Source organism: Panulirus ornatus, chromosome 51 (genome assembly GCF_036320965.1).
Source record: "Panulirus ornatus isolate Po-2019 chromosome 51, ASM3632096v1, whole genome shotgun sequence".
NCBI classification, from domain to species: Eukaryota; Metazoa; Arthropoda; class Malacostraca; order Decapoda; family Palinuridae; genus Panulirus; species Panulirus ornatus.
Window position 1 is genome coordinate 10,757,601 of NC_092274.1, and position 20,826 is coordinate 10,778,426.

Consider the following 20,826-nt stretch of genomic DNA (forward strand, 5'->3'; position numbering starts at 1 on the left):
GAAAGTGAGTTGGACTATGTAAAGTGGAATCATCATAAGAATGAATAGGATTAGAAGTAGAAGAAAGATGATGATTTATTGAGAGAAGAAAGTAGGTGAGTTAGTAGGATGAGGAGAGGAGGGAAAGTGAGTTGGACTATGTAAAGTGGAATCATCATAAGAATGAATAGGATTAGAAGTAGAAGAAAGATGATGATTTATTGAGAGAAGAAAGTAGGTGATAGGAAAGTACCTTGAAGGACACCATTGTTGATAGAATAGGACTACTGCAGTGACTACTACACTAGAATGGTCAGAGAGGAAACTGTGCATTATAGAAAAGCAACAAAACCAAAGGAAGGTTGCTTAGAAAGCAAAGACTTATGCCATATCCTCACATGCCTTGGAGATATCAAGGGCTATGATGAAAGTTTTACCAAAATCCCAGAGAGGGAAGGGCCATGGGAAAGATCACAAGTAGATCTAGCACTGCAAAATCCATATTGGTGATTAGATTGAGGGTAATGAGACTCTAAGTGTTTAAGAAAGTGAGTATTAAGGAGAGTTTTAAAGACAATGAAGATTGGGGAAGTGAGAGGAAGGGTTTTTAGAGGGGTCAGAATGATTTTTTCTCATATGGATGGGCTGCACTAAGGCATACTTCTAAGAGGAAGGAAAAAGTATAGGGTTTTCACACAGAACAATGCTTAGGGTGGCTTAGATTAGCTACTTTTCCTTTCCTTCCCAAAACTGATAAGAAGACTACATACATCCACATTATGCTGAGGTCTATATAGAGAAGGCACTAAAAACATTTCCAGAGAACCTTCCCACATGCATCAGAAAACTTATGCCATACTTCTATATATGCTCTTTAACTCCCTCTTCCATTTCAAAACTACACCTTCCCTTGTCCAGCTTGTTCTTCTCTATTTAATTACCCTGTCAGAGAAAGAGATATTACCCCAAATGTACTTGGATTAGGAGATTTCAACCTACCATACATTAGATGGAGACAAGCAGGAAATAACACCAAAGCTGAAAATGCTGATACTTGAAGCATTCTGGATGAACAGTTGCAAAAATGAGTTACTCAGACGAAGTGAAAAGATTTCCCTCAGACAGCAAAAACACCCTGGAGTTAATTTCTATAAATACTGAGAACTTAATAAGTAAAATTACAATCTCAGACACCCTTTACTCTGGTCACAGCTTGATTAAAGCAAAAACAAGCTTTGGTGCTAAACTAATTTCTATAAATAATGAGAAAATAAGTAAAATTACAATCTCAGACACCCTTTACTCTGATCACAACTTGACTGAGGTAAAAACAAGCTTTGATGCTAAACATGTAACAGTGGAGATGTTTTCAGTAATTTCAGTTTTAATAGTAAACAGATAGATTAGGAGAATGTGATCAAGGAGATACCAGTGACATAGTGGGAATCCCTGCTGAGCACCAGAACAGAGGAGTAATTATGTATGAATGACATGACCACTGTGGTACTCCAAACATGGAACAGATACGTACCAGCAAGAAGTACGAAATATCTATGTTAGAATGAGCATCACGAGCAGTCTATAAGAGGCATAAAGGAATTGCAGACCTACTAAAGAAGCCACAGTGCACTCAGGAAAGAAAAGAAAACCTATCATGTGAATTAGTGTATATATAATGTGTGGAAATATAGAGTGTGGTTGAGAGAGCAGAAGAGGGTGTTTTGAAATGGTTTGAACATATAGAGAGAATGAGTGAGGAAAGATTGACAAAGAGGATATATGTGTCAGAGGTGGAGGGAACAAGGAGAAGCAGGAGACCAGATTGGAGGTGGAAGAATGGATTGAAAAAGATTTTGAGTGATCAGGGCCTGAACATACAGGAGGATGAGAGACGTGCAAGGAATTAAGTGAACTGTAATGATGTGGTATACCAGGGTGGACATGCTGTCAGTGGACTGAACCAGGGCACATGAAACGTCAAGGGAAACCATAGAAAGGTCTGAGGGGCCTGGATATTGATAGGGAGCTGTGGTTTTGGTGCATTACACACGTCAGCTAGAGACTTAGTGTGAACGAATGTGGCCTTTTTCGTCTGTTTTCCTGGTGCTGCCTTACTGAAACAGGGGGTAGTAATACCATTTCCTGTGGGGTGGGGTAGCACCAGGAATGGATGGAGGCAAGCAAGTATGTATATGTATATGTCTTTGTATATGTATGTATATATGTATATGTTGATATTTGTGTATATGGGCATTTATATATATATATGTATATGAGTGGATGGGCCATTCTTCGTTTGTTTCCTGGCACTACCTTGCTGATGTGGGAAATGGCGATCAAGTATAATAGAAAAATAAGATAAATGAAATAACATAAACTGAAAATGTCATATGAAACACAGGAAAGATAAGAAAAATCTATTAAGGAAATAAGAAATAACCTAAATTGGATTTTTTTTATATGCAAAATGCCAATCCAGGACTACAGACTTCATCGGCTCACTTAAGACAGAAGGTTTTTAACTGACAACTGCTAGGAGATGAGTGAGATTCTAAAAAAAATGCAATTTGATTCAGTATTCAGTGAGCCAAAAATCACAGTATAGATAAATGACCCAACAGACTTCTTCCTAAACAGAAAACACTTAGCAGATTTCAGTACCTCAAGACAAAATTTTGAGGTCCACTGAGGGCATGCCCATACACTCATACCCAGGCCTGGACTCTTGGAACTTAGTCTTCATAAAGAAACACAAGACACCTTTATTACATGCACTAGATATCCCCTGGAGATAAAGTCTAGATTCTTTGATCATTTCCAAGACTCTGAAACTGACTCACATCGCTTCATTCCACAAAGGTGGAAGCAAAGCAGTCCCAAAAGACTGTTGACTTATACCATTAACATTGCACATCATTAAAATCTTGGAAAGAGTCCTAAGGGGCCAGCTGATTGAATTTATGCAAGTGAACAATATACATAACCCAGGACAATATGATTTCAGAGCGGGAAGATCTTGCCTCTCTCAGTTGCTTGACCATTATGATAGCATTGTTGAAGCTCTGGAAAACAAAGAAAATGCCAGTGTGCTTTGCAAGAGGATTTAACAGATATGACCATGATGTCATAACACATAAGATGTGAAAGATGGGAATAACTGGAAAAAATGGGAGATGGATGTACAACTTTTTATTAATAGATCACAACGTGTGGTTTAAACCATGCCATCTTCACAGTATAAGGCCCTGTCCTCCTAGGAACTGTATTTGCACCCCTCCTTTCCTTATTCTTATATCTGACACTGATATGAACACAATCACAGTTTCATATCACCCTCTGCAGATGATCCAAGAATAAGTATGGAAATCACATCAATAGAAGATCTAGAAAGGCTACAAAGAGACATAAATGAAGCTTTTCATTGGGCAGCTAAGAACAACATGCTTTCCAATAGAGATGAGTTTCAGCTCCTCTAATAAGGGAAAATGAAGAAATATAAAACAGGGGGTGACTGTATTGTTGACTGGTTGGTAAGGTTATTTAATGTATGTATGACTCATGGTGAGGTGCCTGAGGATTGGCAGAATGCGTGCATAGTGCCATTGTACAAAGGCAAAGGGGATAAGAGTGAGTGCTCAAATTACAGAGGTATAAGTTTGTTGAGTATTCCTGGTAAATTATATGGGAGGGTATTGATTGAGAGGGTGAAGGCATGTACAGAGCATCAGATTGGGGAAGAGCAGTGTGGTTTCAGAAGTGGTAGAGGATGTGTGGATCAGGTGTTTGCTTTGAAGAATGTATGTGAGAAATACTTAGAAAAGCAAATGGATTTGTATGTAGCATTTATGGATCTGGAGAAGGCATATGATAGAGTTGATAGAGATGCTCTGTGGAAGGTATTAAGAATATATGGTGTGGGAGGAAAGTTGTTAGAAGCAGTGAAAAGTTTTTATCGAGGATGTAAGGCATGTGTACGTGTAGGAAGAGAGGAAAGTGATTGGTTCTCAGTGAATGTAGGTTTGCGGCAGGGGTGTGTGATGTCTCCATGGTTGTTTAATTTGTTTATGGATGGGGTTGTTAGGGAGGTAAATGCAAGAGTTTTGGAAAGAGGGGCAAGTATGAAGTCTGTTGGGGATGAGAGAGCTTGGGAAGTGAGTCAGTTGTTGTTCGCTGATGACACAGCGCTGGTGGCTGATTCATGTGTGAAACTGCAGAAGCTGGTGACTGAGTTTGGTAAAGTGTGTGGAAGAAGAAAGTTAAGAGTAAATGTGAATAAGAGCAAGGTTATTAGGTACAGTAGGGTTGAGGGTCAAGTCAATTGGGAGGTGAGTTTGAATGGAGAAAAACTGGAGGAAGTGAAGTGTTTTAGATATCTGGGAGTGGATCTGGCAGCGGATGGAACCATGGAAGCGGAAGTGGATCATAGGGTGGGGGAGGGGGCGAAAATTCTTGGGGCCTTGAAGAATGTGTGGAAGTCGAGAACATTATCTCGGAAAGCAAAAATGGGTATGTTTGAAGGAATAGTGGTGCCAACAATGTTGTATGGTTGCGAGGCGTGGGCTATGGATAGAGTTGTGCGCAGGAGGATGGATGTGCTGGAAATGAGATGTTTGAGGACAATGTGTGGTGTGAGGTGGTTTGATCGAGTGAGTAACGTAAGGGTAAGAGAGATGTGTGGAAATAAAAAGAGCGTTGTTGAGAGAGCAGAAGAGGGTGTTTTGAAGTGGTTTGGGCACATGGAGAGGATGAGTGAGGAAAGATTGACCAAGAGGATATATGTGTCGGAGGTGGAGGGAACAAGGAGAAGAGGGAGACCAAATTGGAGGTGGAAAGATGGAGTGAAAAAGATTTTGTGTGATCGGGGCCTGAACATGCAGGAGGGTGAAATGAGGGCAAGGAATAGAGTGAATTGGAGCGATGTGGTATACCGGGGCTGACGTGCTGTCAGTGGATTGAATCAAGGCATGTGAAGCGTCTGGGGTAAACCATGGAAAGCTGTGTAGGTATGTATATTTGCGTGTGTGGACGTATGTATATACATGTGTATGGGGGGGGGTTGGGCCATTTCTTTCGTCTGTTTCCTTGCGCTACCTCACAAACGCGGGAGACAGCGACAAAGTATAAAAATAAAAAAAAAATAAAACAACACAGAATATCAGACAGACACAGGTGATATCAGAAACTAGTTGAAAGGTGAAAGGCTTTCAGTGAACACAGCATAACAATTTTTTTTTTTGTCAAGTTGGAGGCTCCAGTCACAGACAAAAGTCCACATCATGGCCAAACCTTAATTGGAATATAAAAATCCTTATGGCTTCTAGAAGGATGGTAGGATGGATGCTGCACTAATTCTTTCACAAATTGAATATTGTTGTGTTCTAACATCACCCTACAAGATTGAAAATTGTGGCAATAAAAAATGTTGAGAGATCTTTCACAACCCATATTAGTGTGGTAAAGGAACTTAATCATTAGGAACAGCTGAAATCTTAGGCTATTCACCCTGGAGTCCAGACAGAAGAGGTATATCATCATCTGTACATGAAAATCCATACCTGGACAGGCATGGAAGACTTTGTAAAAGGCTACCTCTGAAATCCAAAGTTGCGATATGCATGAAAAGAGAAAACTTTAACTATCCAGGGCCCAAGACACTTCAACTCCCTGCCACCTATCATTACACATAGGATGGCATGCACAGTAAAGTTTATGAGTGCATTGGACAAATGCCCACAAAGTGTACTAAACCAGTTTTGCTGTGGGGCTATGTAGTCCTGAGACCGGCAGCTTCAAGCAGTATAGTCAACCAATGGCTGAATCCAGTAGCATGGGTCCACCCCAGGCTTTGGGGTTGAAAACCTCCTGAAGACTTTACAAGGTATTTGTCAGAAAGAAAAGAGAAACTTTTCACAAGCAGAAGTGAGAGAAAGATTAGAAAAATACTTCAGAAGCAAAAGTGGGGGTTTGGAGCCTTTGCATTACCATGAGGTAGAGCAAAGGAGCTGACACTCTAAAGTCTAAAAAAGAGAGGGGAGAGATATATGATATTTACACATGGCAACAGATATTAGAGTTTTGAAGAAGAATCTCACGTAACAAAACTACCATGAGAATCTTCCATATTTATAGTAGAACTGTTTGGTGTTCAAGCTTCACTGAAATCATTTCAGCAATCTCCTAAAAAGAAAACTACAAACTACTTTGATCTCATAGTGCATTTCAATCTATATCACATTGTGCTCCAATGCATCCCATGACTTTTAAGCATCCAAGAGTGCCTTGAAGATGTTAGTCTCATCAGAAATGAAATAGCATATGCTGAGGTAAAGCAGATATATTTAGCAATGTATGAGTTATACCTGACATTGATATGATGAGCAGAATAGATGATTATGTTAGATTTAAAAGGCAAACTAGATGGCACTTTGAAGCCCAAATGGTTAAAGGGAGGTTTTGAAGTATGGCATTTTTCTTTCAACAGGAATTGTCAGTTTGAGATAGTTGACAGAGGACTGGTCATACTATTTTGGCCCTTGGTCACTTAGTGGACAGAAAGCCTGGCCCAGTATGTGATACCTATACCTAGAATATCACTGTGGAACATGAACTAATGGAATGTCAGGATTGTAGGAGTCTCAGTCAATTATGAATGACAATGGAAGGCACAGAATTATTCGGAAGTTTATAGATGATATTATTATTGGAAAGAGACTGATGAAACTTTTAAATGAGGCCAGTGTATATGATCTTATGTTGATAGATTTAGCCATTTAAAAAAGATTGAAAGGAAACCATAATATATCAATGTATTTGAATAGTTATAAACTTTTTGATATCTTTTTCATTTTGAAAATACTCCGTAACCATTAGGTTCCAAGCTTTAGAAATCCCACTAAGTCAAAATAACAAATAAGAGGCATAAAGAACAGTGTCATAAATCTAAAAGCATTTTAGTTGATGGAAGATACAAAATCTTAAATCTGAAATAATACCTGGAAACATACCAAAGCAATATCAAAGATTTATGAATATCCTATTAAGAAACATGAACAGTGGATTAATTTTATACCATGGGTAGTTAGAAACATGCTTGGAATAAACACAGAAGTATTGAAAAGCACATGACTCATTGTTGAAAGCAATCCCTGATGGGCCTCAAATGTGTGATTATTTGAGGGGTTTCATTGTAGAGAGAAACGGTGTAATTAAAGAAGTTAGACATGTGGTGAGTGCTAATTAGTAGACCAGCCATTCAGACAAAATCTCATTGTAAGAACTCCCATGTATAGTCTGACCTCTCATCTTGACCCTGTGCCACAATGTTAGTTCTCTATACCTCTTCTTTAGGTATTACTTTGGATTTTGCTCCTAAGAGCTGGCTGCTTTTATGCCTCCTATCCTTACCTAGACTATATGATACTTGGTAAGTTACTGCATCACATAATAATTGATGTGTGGCCATTGGCAACTCAAAAAGGTGGGTGTTTTTCATATCTCTTTCTTTTCTTACACCTAAAAGCCTTGGAACTTTTTAACACCACCATCATTTCTTTTGTAACTGCTATGATCTGGCCCTGTTTGGGGAGGGGGGAATTTCCATTTCCTCCAAAGTTCTTAAATAACTTTCCTCTTTTCTAATTTCTCCAATTCATTATCTCCTTTCATATTTCAATTAAGGCCAAACCTCGAATTGCACTAAGTCCATGACTGGGGCTACCAGCTTAAAAAAGAAGAGAGCTTGTCATATCCTACAGCCAGGACCATAGATTAAGAAGTAAGGTGTCATGTGTCTCTCTTTTTGAGGTGAGTTCATGATATTTGAGGAGTAGGTTTTTGGTGTTTTTAGTGTAGAGGTTGCATCATAGGCATGAGGGGTCGTATGCTTTGTTGAATCCGTTTATGTAATGTTGAAGAAATGAGCGTTACCCAGAGCTCAAATGAGTAAGTGTGACAAACATGTTTATAGGGTATAATTTCTGGTGGATGTATATCTGGTGGAAAGGAATTCAGGATTGGGTGATGGTGGTTTAGTATTTGTTGAGTAACTAATGTGTGAACATGTTCTGTCAGTGTGGCGTTTGCTTGCATTAAGGGGATCTGTGAGTATAGGTTGTTGAATGTGAAGCAGGAGGAATTTCTTATTTTGTTCATGGAGGCTGGTGGATAGTCATAAATTGGCATAGTTGGGATGGGTTTAGTGCTGTAGCATAGAATTGGGTACCAAGCATGTTGAAGTGGAATTCTGTTAGAATTTTTTTCTCACTGTGTAAGAGCTGAGTGTTTGTAGTTTCTAAGCACCCAATGAGTGTTCTGAGTGCTCTGTATATTTAGTGAAGTTTTGCCCATGTGTCATATTTATCCAGCTAAAGAACACTTTATTTACAGTACCGTCAGCCCCAGAGGATTTCATTTACGAACCCACAGATGCTTCCACCATTCGCCTAATGTGGGGTCTTCCTGAAGATGCAAGTGGTATTATTAAGAAATATGAAATTCTCTTTTCCCTAGACAAGAGAAAACCATTGTCAGAATGGGAGGTACAAGAGGTTGATGGGAAAACTGCCACAGCTTCTGTAAGTCCAATATGATTTTGTATATCTTTATGTTTAGATGCTCCAGGTTAGGTTAGTCCCAGTAATGTTGTATGGATGTGAGGCATGGGCTATAGATGAAGATGTGCAAAAAAGGGTGGATATGTTGGAAATTAGTCTAAGAGCTATACAGACTGTTAGGTTGTTTGAGTATGTAATAAAAGGGTAAGAGAGAAGTGTGGTAATAATAGGAATGTGGTTAAGAGGGCTGAACAGGGTATGCTGAAATAGTGTAGAGGACATATGGAGAGAATGAGTGAGTAAAAGTTGACAAAGAAGATATAGGTGTCAGAAGTGGAAGGGACAAGGAAAAAGGGGAGACCAAATTAGAGATGGAAGGGTAGAGTGAAAAAGATTTTGAGTCATCAGGGCCTGAACATGCAGGAAGGTGGAAGGCATGTATGGGAAAGAGTAATTTGGAGTGATGTGGTATACAGAGGGCAACTTGCTATCAGTGGACTGAACTAGGGTATATGAACCAGCTGGGGGAAGCCATGGTTGTAGATAATGGTTTTGGTGTATTGCACATGATAGACTGAATGTGAACAGACATTGCCTTTCCTCATCTATTCCTGGTGCTACCTTGCTTAAGCAGGAAATGGTGAACAAATATGAGAAAAGAATCTTTATGTGTTTTCTCTCCAGGTATAGATAATTTCATGATGTTTGAGAGAGTTTCTATAATCCCCAGGGTTAGAAATATCTAATCTTCTGCCTTTCAGTGAGATAAAAGCCTCTCACTTCTCACAGACCACCTCTTTGATGACATTGGCGACTTGCTCAGCTGAGGTCTGTCTATTGATCAATCACTAAGCCCCACTTGATGATGCCACTGACCATCAAGTTGGTAATGTTGTACCATCACATGGTTTTTCAGGATCCTAGCCATGTGGCATAATTTGCTCTGGCCTTTTTTCTTTTTTCTGACTTCTTCCACCTTACTATAGATGAGTATTCTTTAATGATTTGGTTTGGGTAGGTTTTAATTACCTATTTGTACTGCATGGAGAGAGAGTTTAACACTCTTGGTGCCCCATCTCTTGAGCATTCTGTGCCACGCAACTAACTGAATTTATATATGTCATACGGAGTTACCACGTCTTCACACATTTCACACCTTTTGTGTACCGTTCATATTCCATGAAAGTACTTAATCACATACTTTTTTTTTTAATTTTATCAAAATTTCTTTCTTAATTTTTGTTATATATTGTTATATCACTTTGTTTTTCTATCCCTACATCTCTTGAAGAACTGTTCAGTGTCCACATTATTGATGTGTCTTACAAACTTAAAGGCTGTGATCAGATCTGTCTTTAGACACAAGCATAAGCAAGGCTTATAGTCCTGATGGCATCCATCCTCTTGTAATGAAAAAAATGTGCCTCTGAAGTTGCACCTGTGCTTGCTCATCTGTACTAAGTCTGCTTTAGAGCCAAAAATTTTCCTTCTTCTTAGAAGCATGCATTGATACATTCCATCCTTATTAAGGATGACTGTTCTAACCCCTTAAACTATCATCCTGTTGCATTGACATCTACCGTTTCCAAAGTCTTTGAATCCCTCCTCAACTCCCATATCCTTTGACATCTTGAATCTTACAGTCTTTTCTCTGATCACCAGTATGCCCTCTGTAAGGCAAGAACCACTGGTCATATTCTTTCCTATTGTACTAATGTTTGATAATCTTCCCTGAAAGATTTTAGGGAATCCTCTGTAGTTGCCTTTGACATATTCAAAGTTTTTGATAGGGTGTGGTATGAAGGTCTCATCTCTAAGCTCCCCTCTTTTGGCTTCCCTCCTTCACTTTGGTTCTTCATATCTGCTTCCTTTCTAGCTGATCTGTCTCCATGGTTGTCAGTGGATCAGCATTTCCTCCTCATACTCCATCTACAGCAGTGTCCCTCAATAGCTGTCCTGTCCCCCACACTTTTTCTCATTTTTATAATTGATTTTCTGTCTTCCACAAATAACCAAATGCACTCACATAATGATGACTCAACACTGAATTCTTCCACATCTTTCAACTCTGCATCTTCTCTCACTCGATCTGCATCTTTTCTCAACACAACTTTCTCAGTAACCTCAAATTTGGATAGGATACCTCAGTGGGGTAGACAAAATATGGTGAAGTTTAATGCCTCCAAGACCCCAGTTTCCAACCATCTCTCTATTGAAAATTCCTCACAACTTTCCTCTCTCCCTTGATGGCTCTGTAATTCCACCTCTTGACTTAATGAACATACTTGGTATTACTGTAATATACATTCTTCCTTGAAAACCTCACATTATAGAAATAGTTAAGTATACCTCCAAGAAACTGGGACCCCTGTTTAGATGTCGAAATTTTTTTACTTCTAAACAGTTGCTCCATTTATTCAAAGGATTGATCCATCCTTGTATGGAGTACTGCTCTCACAGCTGGGGCAGTTTTAGCTCTTCATAATTACTTTTGTTATGAACCTCACCCCCTTCCTTTAAGGGTATATAATCAGCCCCATAGGCCCATTAAGACAGAACTCTGAAATATTGGCTTCTGTTTACAGAGAGATTTGGGGTAGACACAGATTCCCTTACCATCTGGCTAACATCTGACAGTTGATGGCCGCTTGATATACATACACTTCTCTTTCCTCCAACACTGGTCAGATACCAAACACAGTGGTAAAAAAGTTATAGAAATTCATTTACATCAGCAAAAATAAACATTTGCTCTCTCTGAACATAAAAATGCAATTTACTCACTACAATGATCTCCCTTTACTTATTTTACTTAGCAAATCTTAGGCAAATGTACTGGCTTCAATTTATAACATAAGTCTTTGAAATCAGTAAGATGTATATGGATAATATGTATACATTTACCCAGCAGCATTGTACCATATCCTACTCAAGAGCTTTTCAGAGGGAAAGAGCGAACAGAACGTAAACCTTCCAATAGTTTTTCTATTCTTGTATATATACACTTCCTATTATTTTGTTTTATCTCTCACATATTCCTAAGTCTTCCATAAAATGTAATAATAGTGAAAAATATCTACTATTATTTTATTTTTAATCTAGTAAACAAAATTTCATTTTGTAACATATGACAATAAGATTTTCAAAAGAATGTAATTTTTCCTTAGATAGAAAAACTGAACACATAATGGATAACTGAAACAATTATTGGGAATGAGGGGAGATAACTGTAACATCCCCCTCCCAAAAGAGGTATGAATCAACCGTTAGTTGACTCATGATTAACTACAATATGAGACAAGGCATCAGCTACAACATTATCCTTTCCTTTTATATGTTTGATAATCAAGTTATAATCTTGTAACAAAAGAAAGCACCTTGTCAGACGTTGGTTTACATTTTTCATCTTATGCAAAAATACAAGGGGATTGTGATCTTTAAGCACTTGGATCAGCCTACCTGCTCCTTACAAGTAAACATCAAAATGATTTAAACTTAAAATCAATGCCAATGTTTCATTTTCAGTAGTACTATAGTTTTTCTGATATGACAGAAACTTCTTTGAAAAATAACAAGTTGGAAAATCAATATCATCTCTCTCTTCATTAAAACTCCACCAACTCCAAAATCACTAGCATCTATGTACAATTTAAATGGTCTATCATAATTTGGAGTAGAAAGTATGGGTACACTTATAAGTATCTTTTTCATTTTCTCAAAGGCCTCATCACATTGATTACTCCACACAAATTTGACTTTCTCTGACAATAAGTTGGTTAATGGTAAAGCAATGATTGAAAAACTCTTACAAAAGGTATGATAATATCCAGCCATACCCATAAATCTCAATAATTCTTTCATATTTGAAGGTGCTGGAAATTTTCCAATACTTTCTACCTTAGCGTTAATTGGTTTGACACATCCCTGACCAACAACATAATCTAAGAATTCTACAGTTGATCTAGCAAGTTCACTCTTTACAAGATTTACAATTAAGTTTGCTTTGGCCAACCTATTAAACATTTTTCCCCCATTAAATACAAAGCTTCCCAAGTTTTTTGATACATCACAATATCATCTATGTAAACAGAACAATCTTTAACTTCACACAATACTTGATTTACTAGTCTTTGGAAAGTACTACTAAAGTTTTTCATACCAAAGGGGAGCACTTTATACTGATACAACCCATCCATAGTTACAAATGCAGAAATTTCTTTTGCTCTTTCAGTCAAAGGTACTTCCCAATACCCTATCAATAAATCTAACTTAGTTACAAATTTAGCATCTCCTATCTGATCAATATAAACATCCTCTCTTGGAACAGGATGCAAGTCAGCTTTAGTGACCTTATTTACCTTTCAGAAATCTGTACAAAATATGTAGGAAATACTATCAGGTTTAGTTATTAACACACAAGGTGAACTCCAAGGACTGTTACTTTTTTCGATCAGATTATTGTCAAGCATATACTGTACTTCTTTTCTCATTATCTCTCTCTTTTTAGGATTCACTCTATACGGTTGCTGCTTAATAGGTGTTGCATGGTCAATTTTGACACAATGCTGTAACACATCAGTTCTCCTAGAAACGTCAGAAAACAAACACCTAGACTCATTCATTATTTGTATGATCTCATCTCTTCTCTCAGGTTTTAAATGAACAAGCTTCCATTTCAAATTATCTGACACACCTGAATTTTTTAAGAGTTTGTCTTTACGTCTCCTCAATTTTACATTCTCACTTTCATCCATTTCCTCTACATCATCAGACATAACATATGCACAATACACATTTGTAACATCATCTTTTGCAGAATTTCTGTCATGATAAGTTTATATCATGTTTACATGACACAATTGCGTCTTTCTGGAGTTCTTACAGTATAGTTCAATTTATCCACTCTCTTCTGAATGACCCAGGGACCATAAAATCTTGCTCTCAAAGGATTTCCTGTGTGAGGAAATAATACCAACACTCGACCGCCTGGTTTGAACTCTCTGCTTTTAGATTTTTTTTGTCATACCATATTTTCATAACTTCTTGACTTTCTTTCAAATTTTCTGCAGCAATCCCTTTAGCCGTCACAATCTGTTTTTAAGATCTGATACCTACTTCCATAAGAATATATGGTGTGGAAGGCAAGTTGTTAGAAGCAGTGAAAAGTTTTTATCAAGGATGTAAGGCATGTGTATGTGTAGGAAGAGAGGAAAGTGATTGGTTCTCAGTGAATGTAGGTTTGTGGCAGGGGTGTGTGATGTCTTCATGGTTTAATTTGTTTATGGATGGGGTTGTTAGGGGGTGAATGCAAGAATTTTGGAAAGAGGGGCAAGTGTGCAGTCTTTTGTGGATGAGAGGGCTTGGGAAGTGAGTCAGTTGTTGTTCGCTGATGATACAGCGCTGATGGCTAATTCGTGTGGGAAACTGCAGAAGCTGGTGACTGAGTTTGGTAAAGTGTGTGAAAGAAGAAAGCTAAGAGTAAATGTGAATAAGAGCAAGGTTATTAGGTACAGTAGGGTTGAGGGACAAGTCAATTGGGAGGTAAGTTTGAATGTAGAAAAACTTGAGGAAGTGAAGTGTTTTAGATATCTGGGAGTGAATTTGGCAGCGGATGGAACCAAGGAAGTGAAAGTGAATCATAGGGTGGGGGAGGGGGCAAAAGTTCTGGGAGCATTGAAGAATGTGTGGAAGTTGAGAACATTATCTTGGAAAGCAAAAATGGATATGTTTGAAGGAATAGTGGTTCCAACAATGTTATATGGCTGCGAGGCATGGGCTATGGATAGAGTTGTGCGGAGGAGGGTGGATGTGCTGGAAATGAGATGTTTGAGGACAATATGTGGTGTGAGGTGGTTTGATCGAGTAAGTAATGATAGGGTAAGAGAGATGTGTGGTAATAAAAAGAGTGTGGTTGAGAGAGCAGAAGAGGGTGTTTTGAAATGGTTTGGTCACATGGAGAGAATGAGTGAGGAAAGATTGACCAAGAGGATATATGTGTCAGAGATGGAGGGAATCAGGAGAAGTGGGAGACCAAATTGGAGGTGGAAAGATGGAGTGAAAAAGATTTTGAGTGATCAGGGCCTGAACATGCAGGAGGGTGAAAGGCGTGCAAGGAATAGAGTGAATTGGAACGATGTGGTATACCAGGGTTGACATGCTGTCAATGGATTGAACCAGGGCATGTGAAGCGTCTGGAGTAAACCATGGAAAGCTGTGTGGGGCCTGGATGTGGAAAGGGAGCTGTGGTTTCGGTGCATTATTACATGACAGCTAGAGACTGAGTGTGAACAAATGTGGCCTTTGTTGTCTTTTCCTAGCGCTACCTTGCGCACATGAGGGGGGAGGGGGTTGTTATTTCATGTGTGGCGGTGTGGCGATGGGAATGAATAAAGGCAGACAGTATGAATTATGTACATGTGTATATATGTATATGTCTGTGTGTGTATATATATGTATACGTTAAGATGTGTATATTTGCGTGTGTGGACGTGTATGTATATACATGTGTATGTGGGTGGGTTGGGCCATTCTTTCGTCGGTTTCCTTGTGCTACCTCGCTAATGCAGGAGACAGCGACAAAGCAAAATCAATAAATAAAATATACTTCTGTAATCCAGGAGATTCACTCTTCTCTAGCCACTTCTCTTTTAACATACTAAATGGACCTCTTATTTCATGTCCATACACGAACTCAAATGAACTAAAACCTGTAGACTCTTGTGCTGCATCTCTAATGGTAAACAATGCTAAAGGCAAACCCTCATCCCGGTCTACTGACAGTTCCTCACAATACATTTTCAAAGTATTTGTTTAAGTCTGATGGAATCTCTCCACAACTCCTAGGCTCTTGGGTGATAAGCTTGAGACACCTTATGTGTTATATGTAACCTCTTTGATATTTTCTTGAACATCCCTGAAGTGAAATTAGTTCCCTGGTCTGACTATAATTTCAGGTATACCCACCTAGGAGAAATATTTCACTAACTCCCTTACAAAATTTTGAAATGTATGCTATGTAATGATACTACTTCTGGAAATCTGTTAGATGCACATATTATTGTCAATAATTACTGATTTCCTCAACATGTTTTTGGCAAAGGACCTATACAATCAATTACAATTTTGCTAAAAGGTTTACAAAAAGCAGGAATTGGCTGCAGTGGTGCTGGCTGTATAGTCTGGTTGGATTTACCTACTCTCTGACATAATTCAAAGGTCTTACAATACTGGAATACATCTTTCTTCATATGTGGCCAATAGAAACGAGTTAATGATTTATCATTTGTCTTCCTGAATCCCAAATGTCCAGACAAACAAGAAATATGAGATAAAGCAATAACATGTGCTCTGTAATTCTTTGGAACAACAATCTGCTTTCTGACCTCACAGTGATCAGATACTGGAACATGAGCAGGCCTCCACTTTCTCCTTAACACACCAATTTGTACATAGAATCCATCTGACACATCACTCTAACTCTCATTTCTAGCAGCTTCACTCCAACATTCTTTCAAACTCTTATCACCCTTCTGTAACTTTGTCAGCTCTTCCTTGTCCACAACAAAATCTGGAAATACCTCAGTTTTAAATTCCACAGTATTATCTCTAGTTACATACTCTTCATTAAATAATTCACCAAAATCATAATCACCTTCTCCTTTCTTTAACATTGACCTGGTCACAACACAAGCTAAATAATCATTTTCACTTTACTGTACATTACTATCAGTCTGATTCTCTTCAGTTTTATCTGTCATGTTGTTCACCTTTACAATAGTCTCTACATTAAATGGAACTCATTTGTCAATCAAATCATTCCCCAATAACTTGTGTACACCAGGCACAGGAAATTCCTCACATATCCCAACATTTACACAGCCATTGGGAAATCCACTCTCAAGATTTATGTAATGTATTTGGGCAGTTATCTCTAACTTTAACCCTCTTACACGAATTCTTCCCCCAGAGTAAGACTCCTTTGTCCACTCTAATATATCTTTCAGAATTAAACTCTGATTTCCTCCAGTATCTCTCAGTATCAAAATTTTCTTCTCAGGACTATCTTTAATCCCAATCTTTCCTTCTGTAATATTGGCTGATAATTTACAGATTTTGGTTTATTCACATTATACTAATTACGTCTTATCTCACTGATATCCTGTGTCTTTTCCCAAGCAACAGTTAATCCTATAGTCTTTGAAGATTTTTGACACTGATATTTACCTTGACCAATTTCTCCGCATCTCCTAGACATTTCATTGGTGGTCTCTCCTGTCTACTAACATAAGGGTTATGACTAAACTGAGGTCTTGAATACCTGTTTTGTGTTTGTCTTTGGAATCTATCCCCTAAATTGTTTTGCGGCTCATAGTTGGTGGACCTTCCACAAAATGTTAGGTGGACCTTCCACAAAGTAATGTTGACTAGGCTGTTTAACATTCAAATAGTTTGGATACTTATGAGGTTTGTTCATAATTCTGCCTATTACTCTGTCTAATCACACTTTGTTTCCTTGATATTTCTCCCTTACAATATTTGTGAGCTAATTCTAACTGGTCAGCTGTCCTGGCTGCATCCATCACAGTTTTCACTCTACTCTAACATATTTCATAATTTATTTCAGGGTGTATTGCACTTTTGAACTGTTCCAACTGTCTCTGCTTCTTCACCACCTGTCGAATTTCATTCTCTCTTTTTCTACCTGTATTCTCTGTTTTTCTGCCTCTAGTTACGTTTTCTTAAGTTCATTTTCTAACCTCAATCTCTTCATTGCCACTTTTTCACTTATCGGTCCCTCATCATCACCACTATTTTCAACATCTGAGTCCTTCAAGGACACCAACTGATCAATTAATTCTCTTTGCATATCACTTTTGACATGTGTCCTCAGAGAAATTCCATAATTAACTGCCACTTGGTTCAGTTCATCTTTATTACACTGGCACAGAAAATGTATATACTGGGTTTCACTAAACTTCTTAATGCTATCTGCTCTGTTTAAACAAAATGTATATACAAGTATGAACACTTGCTTATTTAGAGAAATCTTCAGTATATTACAAGAAAGCACAGTAGACTGCTAACCCCTCAACACTTCGATACTGCTTGGTTATTTTATATTTTTGATTATCAGTACACATGGTTTCACTCCCAGTATACCTGATTCAGCCTCTGGATGGTTGGTTTCACATATTCAAATCCTGCATGAGCCCTCATGTTACGAACCTTACCCCTTCCTTTAAGGGTATATAATCAGCCCATAGGCCTATTAAGACAGAACTCTGAAATAATGGCTTCTGTTAACAGAGAGATTTAGGCTTGACACAGATTCCCTTACCATCTGGCTAACATCTGACATCTGATACATATACACTTCTCTTTCTTCCAACACTGGTCAAATACCAAACACAGTAGTAAAAAAAGCTATAAAAATATATTTACATCAGCAAAAATAAACATTTGCTCTCTCTGAACATAAAGATACAATTTGCTCTTAATACAATGATCTCCCTCTACAAATCTCGAGCAAATTTACTGGCCTCAATTTATAACATAAGTCTTTGAAATCACCAAGATGTGTACAGATAATATTTATACATTTATCCAACTGCATTGTACCACATCCTACTCAAGAGCTATTCAGAGGGAGAGAGCGAACAGAATATAAACATTCCAGTACTTCCTATTATTTTATTTTATCTCTTAAGTATTCCTTGTTCTTCCATAAATTGTAATAATAGGTAAAATATCTACTATTGATTTGTTTTTAATCTAATAAACAAAATTTCATATTGTAACATATGACAATAAGATTTTTCAAAAGAATATAATGTACCCTAGAAAAACTGAACATAGAACATATAATGGATGACTGAAACAGTTATTGGGAATGAGGGGAGATAACTGTAAAACCTGACAAAAATGTGAGTCAAAAGCATTCTGACTAGTAAACTCTTCCAAGCTAACTTCAAATTTGACTTGCTTGTCCTATGCCGTAATGTTGGTTCACTTTCCCACTTTTTTCGGTATTATTTTGGTTTTTGCTCCCAAGAGATGGCTGCTTGTGTTCCCACCACTAGCTAGATCATGCAGTACTTCGCAAGCTTCTGCATCTCATGATTACTGTGGCTGTCAGCAACTCAAGAGTAGGCCATTTTGATAACTATTTCTTTCCCTATACCATGACGCTTTAGAACGCTTTACCCTTTCATGTCTTACCCAATGACTGTGACCTAGCATATTTTCAAAGATTAGTTTTCCATTTCCTCTGAAGTTCATAAATGCTTTCATGTCTCTTCTTTATCCCTCTCATAATTCTCTCCGCAACGAGAAATATAATTGAATCTTCTATTATTAAATACACAAAGAATTATAACCTTAATATTAGTGAAAGTCTATACAAATTGGATAGCTTTATTGGTGATAAAATTTGTAAACAATGCCCCTTCTTGTCCACATAATGAGTTTAAGATATGCTCGTTGTCTGTCTTGGACAATCACTTGTTTACCAAATGGCGTCTTAGCTGCATCTTTTTGTTGTATATCAACTGACTTATATTTCTTTCTTGTATCTCCCCTGATGATGTGATTATTTCACGAAAGTGCACTTGGGAACTTATTGTGTTTCATTTTCCCTGTGGACTCATAGAAAGAATGGCCCAACCCACCCACATACATATGTATATACATAAATGCCCAAACATGCACATATATGTACCTATACAATTCAACTTATACATGTATATACATACACAGACATATACATATATACACCTGTACATATTCATACTTGCTGCTTTCATCCATTCCCATTGCCACCCCGCCACACATGATATGGCACCCCTCTTCCTCTGTGCGCATGTGAGGTAGCCCTAGGAAAAGACAACAAAGACCACATTCGTTCACACTAAGTCTCTAGCTGTCATGTGTAATGCACCAAAACCACTGCTCCCTTTCCACATCCAGGCCCCACAAAACTTTTCATGGTTTACCCCAGATGCTTCACATGCCCTGGATCTATCCATTGACAACACATCAACCGTGGTATACCACATTGTTCCAATTCACTCTATCCCTTGCACGCCTTTCACCCTCCTGTATTTTCAGGCCCAGATCGCTCAAAATCTTTTTCACTCCATCCTTCCACTTCCAATTTGGTCTCTCACTTCTCCTTGTTCCCTCCACCTCTGACACATACATCCTCTTTGTCAGTCTTTCCTCACTCATTCTCTCCACATAACCAAACCATTTCAATACGCCCTCTTCTGCTCTCTCAACCATGCTCTTTTTATTACCACACATCTCTTTTACTCTCTCATTACTTTCTTGATCAAACCACCTCACACCACATATTGTCCTTAAACATCTCATTTCCAACACATTCACACTCCTCTGCACAACCCTATCTATAGCCCATGCCTCGCAACCATATAACATTGATGGAACCACTATTCCTTCAAATATACCCATTTTTGCTCTCTGAGATAATGTTCTAACCTTCCACACATTCTTCAACGCTCCCAGAACCTCTACCCCCTCCCCCACCCTGAGACTCACTTCCACTTCCATGGTTCCATCCGCTGCTAAATCCACTCTCAGATATCTAAAACATTTCTTTTCTTCCAGTTTTTATCCATTCAAATTGACTTGTTCCTCAACCATACTGAACCTAATATATATATATATATATATATTTGTTCCAATTCACTCTATCCCTTGCACACCTTTCACCCTCCTGTATTTTCAGGCCCAGATCGCTCAAAATCTTTTTCACTCCATCCTTCCACTTCCAATTTGGTCTCTCACTTCTCCTTGTTCCCTCCACCTCTGACACATACTTCCTCTTTGTCAATCTTTCCTCACTCATTCTCTCCACATAAGAGGCGACTAGAGGGAACGGGAGCGGGGTGCCAGAAATCCTCCCCTCCTTGTATTTTTTAACTTTCTAAAATGGGAAACAGGAGAAGGAGTCACTCGGGGAGTGCTCATCCTCCTCGAAGGCTCAGACTGGGATGTCTAAATGTGTGTGGATGTAACCAAGATGTGAAAAAAAGGAGAGATAGGAAGTATGTTTGAGGAAAGGAACCTGGATGTTTTGGCTCTGAGTGAAATGAAGATCAAGGGTAAAGGGGAAGAGTGGTTTGGGAATGTCTTGGGAGTAAAGTCAGGCGTTAGTGAGAGGTCAAGAGCAAGGGAAGGAGTAGCAGTACTCCTGAAACAGGAGTTGTGGGAGTATGTGGTAGAATGTAAGAAAGTAAATTCTCGATTAATATGGGTAAAACTGAAAGTTGATGGA

The 20,826-nt window shown here is 38.3% G+C and overlaps 1 protein-coding gene across 1 annotated transcript in view; it reads left to right on the forward strand.

Moving 5' to 3' along the window:
• LOC139764751 (protogenin-like) overlaps positions 1-20,826 on the forward strand; it is a 1,310,239-nt gene that overhangs the window by 1,131,265 nt on the left and 158,148 nt on the right. The window contains exon 23 of the mRNA XM_071691615.1: positions 8,365-8,552. Coding sequence (XP_071547716.1) covers positions 8,365-8,552 — 188 coding nt within the window. The remainder of the gene's footprint in view (positions 1-8,364; positions 8,553-20,826) is intronic.